This window comes from Myiozetetes cayanensis, unplaced genomic scaffold, assembly GCF_022539395.1.
Source record: "Myiozetetes cayanensis isolate MyiCay16 unplaced genomic scaffold, myiCay2020 scf2-11, whole genome shotgun sequence".
Lineage (NCBI taxonomy): Eukaryota > Metazoa > Chordata > Aves > Passeriformes > Tyrannidae > Myiozetetes > Myiozetetes cayanensis.
Window position 1 is genome coordinate 86206044 of NW_026087411.1, and position 6391 is coordinate 86212434.

General features: G+C 36.8%; 1 protein-coding gene across 1 annotated transcript in view; it reads left to right on the forward strand.

Annotated features, from left to right (window-relative positions):
* Window positions 1-3418, forward strand: part of LMBRD1 (LMBR1 domain containing 1) — a 67918-nt gene extending 64500 nt beyond the window's left edge. The window contains exons 15-16 of the mRNA XM_050314996.1: window positions 333-424; window positions 585-3418. Coding sequence (XP_050170953.1) covers window positions 333-424; window positions 585-704 — 212 coding nt within the window. The 3' untranslated portion in view covers window positions 705-3418. The remainder of the gene's footprint in view (window positions 1-332; window positions 425-584) is intronic.
* Window positions 3419-6391: the final 2973 nt, after the last annotated feature.

Here is a 6391-nt window from a genome sequence, read left to right on the forward strand (position 1 = left end):
GGCTATGATTTATCTAAAATGGGAAGTGAGTTCTGTTTGAACAGTTTCTAGTTATAACTGACATGTCTGCAGGAGAAATTGTGTGCAGTGATAATGGGGTTACCTGTGTAACTTGTAACTTAGTGTTACCTGTCACAGTCACTCCTTGTAACAACAAATGTTGGTCTTCTATACCATCGTGGGAGAGGAGAGTCAATGAGCTTTAATGAGTGTAATTGTTCTGCAGATCTGAATACTCTTCAAAACTACTAAATTATTATCCTGTTATATTTGGGTTAGCTGATTTTTTTTTTTTGTTCTGTGTCAATCAGTACTATTTCCTTTCATTTTAGATCAGTGTACTGTCACTCGGACGTACCTCTTTCTTCATAAGTTTTGGTTCTTCAGTGCTGCTTATTACTTTGGGAACTGGGCATTCATTGCAGTAAGTACTTTAGAGATCACTAAATCAAGTTGAATAATTTACAGTAGTTGTCATTGCATCATTTGCACCACCACCCTGCCATTTTGTTTTACATATATTGCCCTTATATGCCCTTTAATGGAATTAACAGTAACTCTTACTACTTACTTTAAATTTGCAGGTCTTTTTAATTGGATTAATTGTTTCATGCTGCAAAGGCAAGAAATCGATCATTGAAGGTGAAGTGGATGATGATGATTCAGACATGAGTGATGATGAACTGTCTGTTTATTACCATTGATATCCTTTTGCCTTCAAGATGAAAAAAGTGTAATTTAAAGGTAGTTGAAAGTCATACCCATGTGGAAGTTGTATCCAAATAAGCATCCTTGCACCTGTAAAAATAGAAGAAATATGTGTGCTCACTTAAAGGGGTAAAAAACCTGAATATCACTTTGAGTATCACTGTTAAATGAGAAAAAATATTGAAGCTGAGTTTGAATAATATATAGAAAATATTGTTTTATGATTAAACATGTATGTAAATTTCTGATGTATAATTTGATGAACTGTTGTAACTATTTAATAATTCATCGTGCTTTTCTGTTAACTTAAGTTTTCTTAAATGCTTTAATGCTTAACATGTAGGACTTTTTTATCCATAAATAAAACTAGCTAAAATCCTGCGAAACAGTGCAAATATTGCTGGAAATATTTGGATGAGATTTATACTTTCGGAAGAGTTTGACTTTCGCATTAGTTTTGCTGGTATTTCTGGGATATCCATACAAAACTATAGCTAATAAGAGACTGTCCTCTAAAGTATGCCAAAAACATTGACTTAGGTGGTGAGTTTCCAGTCTATGAAAAACAAGTAATTTTCATACTGTTATGCCCACTGAGTTACCTTTAGAATCCTCAGGTAACTATGAGGTGGCTTTTACTCTATCAGAGGAAATCATTAGTGTAAATTACAATAGTAAGCACTGTTGCAGTGTTTTAGTACAGTTCAGTTCTGAAACTGCCAGGTGCCTAATTTAGTCATAACTAATGGAATAATTAAGATGCAAATAATTTTTAACATATTTTTCTCTTAAATGCAAATTGTCTAGTTTGGAGTTTTCTCTCAGTATTTAATGTAAATGTTGTCAACTTGTTTACAAGCCAATATGTTTATATAAACACAGTTCATAAATATTTTTGTCATTCATGTTGTCTTTGTAAAGTAATCCTATTTTAACTATATAGTTACTGAGCTATATTTCTAAGACTGGAAAAAATCTTCTGATATCCTTTCACAGACTTGGAAAGAGAAAATGTTTACAAATACAGGGTTTTAAGCTTCTAATGCTGCCTGAGGGACACTACAGTCCATGCAAGCCCATGGAAATGTAACTTAGGTAGTCTTTTTACAAGACTAATTGTTAAATAGCTAATAAAATGTGGGGGGATTATTATGTCCTGTTTGCATGTTTGCAAACACTAAAGTTATTCAAGAACAGTCTGCCTCTTCCTGCAGTATTTCAGAACAGCAGGCTCTTGGGAACTTCTGAACTTTAATTTAGCTTAAATATTTGAGGAAGTCTTAGGTGAGTTGCTTACTTAATGCACGAAGACAAGGAACTGATGTTTGGACTCTTACAGGAACAAACAAAACTGAAGCCTTTTAACAAGCCTTCTGTGCCAACTGTTCCAATAACGTAAATGTTTGTGACAACCTGGAGGAGTGTCTGTTGTAGGTTATCATGAGCTACAAATATGCAGTCAGGTCTACTCAATTTATACCAATCAATCCATTTGCTGCCAATGAGACATTTGAAAGGATGCAAATGTATTCAAAAGGTGACAGTAGCTACTGGAATTTGATTAAGTAGTCTGAGCTCCCTTTGACTAGAATTAGCTGAATACTATTTAAATATGACCATTGGGCAAACTTGCAGGAAATTATTCAAACAAGTTCAAGTAACTCAAACAAAAGGTGAAACCTGATTTTGACTTTTTGGAAGCTGCATCCAGAGGATAGCAGGAAGTTGGAGCATGCTTATTTGTGGATGCCCTGGTGAAAAACTTACATGAGGTAATTTAAATAAAGTTAGCTGTTCACATGTCCTCCTTTCTTTATGGGTTTTGTTCATTTTTTATCTTCAGCTTTAACCTGTGATAATTATCACTTCCTTCTTTGTCTGTATCATGTACAGATTTGTTTGTAACACCCAGTTGTGCAGAGTTATATCCATTCTGTCTTCTCACTGGGGGAGACTGCTCCTTGTCTGGGCAAGATTGGTAGGAAGGTGTTGGTTTTGTACCATGTAGCTGCTTCATGTTGTATGTGGGCGTAGAGGGTCACTGGTCAAGATGACTGGTCAGTGCTAGGCATATATTGCTGTATCTCCTGTTTCTAGGATTTCATTAGTTTCCAGGTTCTTCCCAATCCAATCCTGTTTCCTGTTGAAATAGTCTATATGCAGAAATACAGTGATCTGCTTTTGGATTGGTGACTGTCTCTTTAATTGGATTCAATTTTGAATTTTTTGAATCCAAGTATTAGTCAGATTTATGAGCAGCTGTATTGCATCTTGCTGAGCTGGAGTTTGTTTCCCCATAATAGCCCTCACAGTGCTTTGCTTTGCATTGGTACCTGGAAGGGTGTTGGTAACACACTGGTGTTTTGGCTGCTGCTGAGCACAGCACCAACACTGTAACATTCCTTCCTCAGTCAGGGGCAAGATCCTGGGAGAGAACGCAAGTAGGCCAGCTGACCCACACTGACCAAAGGGATATTCTAAACCACATGATGTCAGCTTAGATATAAAAGCTAAGGCAAGCAGCAGGACGGGGGCATTCATTGTGTAATGGCTGTGTGAGGAGGAACTGTCATGCGTACCGACGCCCTCGTTCTCGGAGGTGACCGACCATCGCTGCTCGTGGGAAGTAGAGAATAACTCTGTTATCTTTTGTTTCTGCGCACGCAAGCTTCGCTTTACTTTTTGCTTTAAATAAACTGCCTTATCCCAACCCATGAGTTGTTTTTTCCCACCTTACTCTCTCCCCTGTCCTGCTGGGGAGTAATAGAGCAGCTGGATGTGCACCTGGTGTCCAGCCAAGGTCACCCCACCTCAACAGCCCATGGCGAGCTGCAGCTATCAAGAAGCAGGCTTCTGTGGGAGAGTTCAAAAGCTGTTTCAGACATCTGCTGTCACCCTCTGTCATAGAAGCAGTAAATAACTGTCAGCATTCATAATTGGAATTATTCTTCACCTGCCACATCCTCACTAAAATTTCTCAGGAGTTCAATGAACCATTTGACTGACAAGGTTTTAAGATTTTGTATGCACTAATGTAATTGTAATGAATATACACTCAAGAATTCATTTCTAAGCACTTCATGTGATGGAAACTTGACATTTTTAACTGTACTGTGCCTTTAAAATGAACTGGAGGTGGTTTTGAAATTTACTGTGTGAACTCACTGCCTGGATTTGTACATCCATTATCACCCAGTGAAGAAAACTAACAGTGAAATATAAGATAGCCCTGACTTAAAATAATTGGCATTGATCAATACTTGCAGGAACTTTTAAGAAACAGAACTTCCAGTATATTATTTCCTAGTTGTCTTTACTTGCAAGTAAAACAATTAGTTACTTTCTGTCCACAAAGTTATCCATGCTGTGGCAACACTTCTCCCTCATTTAGCTGTTAGCTGTGAAATGGTAGTCCAGTTTTCTGCAGGTCTTGAAGCAAATTTGAACTTTCCAGTCATGTTACAGTAGTGTTCTACCTTGTAAACAAACCTCTAACATCTTCCATTGAGTCTTCAAAGACCTCAGTTTTCTGGAATGAAGTCACTTAAAGGCATCAGAATTGTTTCACTGCTTTGCTTCAATGAGTGATATTTCAATTCCATCTCTGTAGTGTGAACTTTCAAAACTTCAGAATAAGTGTAGTGTTGTTGTCAGACTTGGCTTCAGTTACATTTGCTTTTGTAATCTTCCAGTCAACTTCTACCATGTTGGAGGCTCATGAACATACAGGAACTAGAGACCCTTAAATCTCACTGACATGTCAATACTGTGATCACCAGGAATGTTTAATAGAATTGAGCAACAATATGTGCCAAATTGGTCCTTCGTTTGCTGCTTGGACTACAGTGATTGGTAGTTTTTCCAGAGTTACAGGTCATAAATACCGTAAAGCCTCCAGTAGTCTGTTTTGTTCCTTAGCTGAAACTGACAGTGTACTGCAGATTTCCTGCTGATTGTCAGAAACAAGTGAAAAGCCTTTCCCAGTAAAGGTGCAAAGATACATCTGCAACATCTTTGTATTTTCTGCTTTAACTTCAGGAAAGTAATTGCAGTGTGGACTTGAGATTTTGCACTGAAAATTGCAATCTACTTCTAGGTACAGTGTACTTGTACCAGAGTCATGCTGCATAGAATGGTAATTGCATGCTCAGATAATGTGACTAACTGAGCTGAAAGCTAATGAACATTTTCAGTGCTTTTATTTTGCTTCTGAATAATCAGCATAGACATAACTCTGCAGATTCTTTGACATGTACTGCTTAGAAACTGTATTTCTTGGGTTTACAGCTGTTTCTTGACTTTGTCAACACAGGTTTCTGAATTGCAGAGTAGCCTAGCATTCTGAAAAGCATTACCCCCTTGTAGTAACTATTATGTGGTTTATTGTAAAATACTAGTAATTGCTGCTGTGCATAGCAGGGGTAAAGTTCAAGTGTTTAAAGTAACTGATAAAGTGTGGAAGGTAACTTTTCTCCTGTAAGTAAGTAGAAAATCAACCAATTATGACAGCACTGATAGAGTTCTGGGTAGGGAAATAAAGCACTGCTTCTGAGACTAAGCAAAGGAAAAAATTCATCCCTTTCTAAAATTATCAAAAATAATTTGAAATACTCAAACTGTAACACTTTTCAGCCTCTTAGGTTAAGAATTATGGTTCATATTGATAATACATCCTCTTACATTAGCGTAGATCTGTTTCTTGTAACCTTCTGCAAGGTCCTTTGTCTTGCAGATAAAGCAAAAGTGAAATTAAGAATTATTTTCTTTCCCTGTAACTGTGTATTTTGTCTGTACTTCTCAAAAGTTTTAGTTATGGTGACATGCCATTTTCTGTTAATACTCTAAAATTCTATTTCTAAATCAAGTCAATTGCCACTTCTGGATGATGAAATTAATCATAAATTCTAGTGTTCTTGATCAGTTTTAGTGAGATGTGGCTGTTAGTGAAATTACTGGAAGTTGGACTATTTTTAACTTCTTCCTATTCAGAGAGATTGCATGAGTGATAACACTTCAGTCAAATTTATAGCTATAAAGAGCATTATTTCTTTAGTATAAACAGTTTAAGCACATTTAATAATCTGTATTTATAGGCTTTCTTCCAGATTCACCTCTGTAAGTATGATGTATATAGAGGGTCAGACAGAAGAATTTTGGTTTCTGGAGGTCCGATAATAGAGGTAAGCTTCAGATGTAAGTTTTGTGATCCTCCTGTGTTCACCACCTAGAAGGACATGTAGGACCTTCCTTTATAACAGCTGATGATTGTTGAGTCCTTAGTTTGTGTGTTATATCTGTGTTTTTCCACAGAGAAAATATGCAGGTTGCCTGTAAAACAAAACAAGTTTAAGTTGTTTTGAGCATTTTTGCAAAAGGATGTCAAAATCCTTATTACGAGAATCCAGGTGTCTTGCATAACAGTGGAGAACAGAGTGAGAACACTCAGAGCAAATGTGAAGCTGAACATGTTTGTAGTTCCTACTGAAATTCAAGTCTGGTTATGGTACTTTTCACCAGAATGTACGGATATTCCTGTGAGGAAGTAAAATATAAATGAATAGTGCTGCTGCTGCTGAGCTGCCTAAACATTAATCATTGTTACTGTATTCTGTAGCATTTGAAAATTCTCCCACACATAGTAAGTGTATCACTTCACCTGAGATCACTTCAGAGTCAGGACATC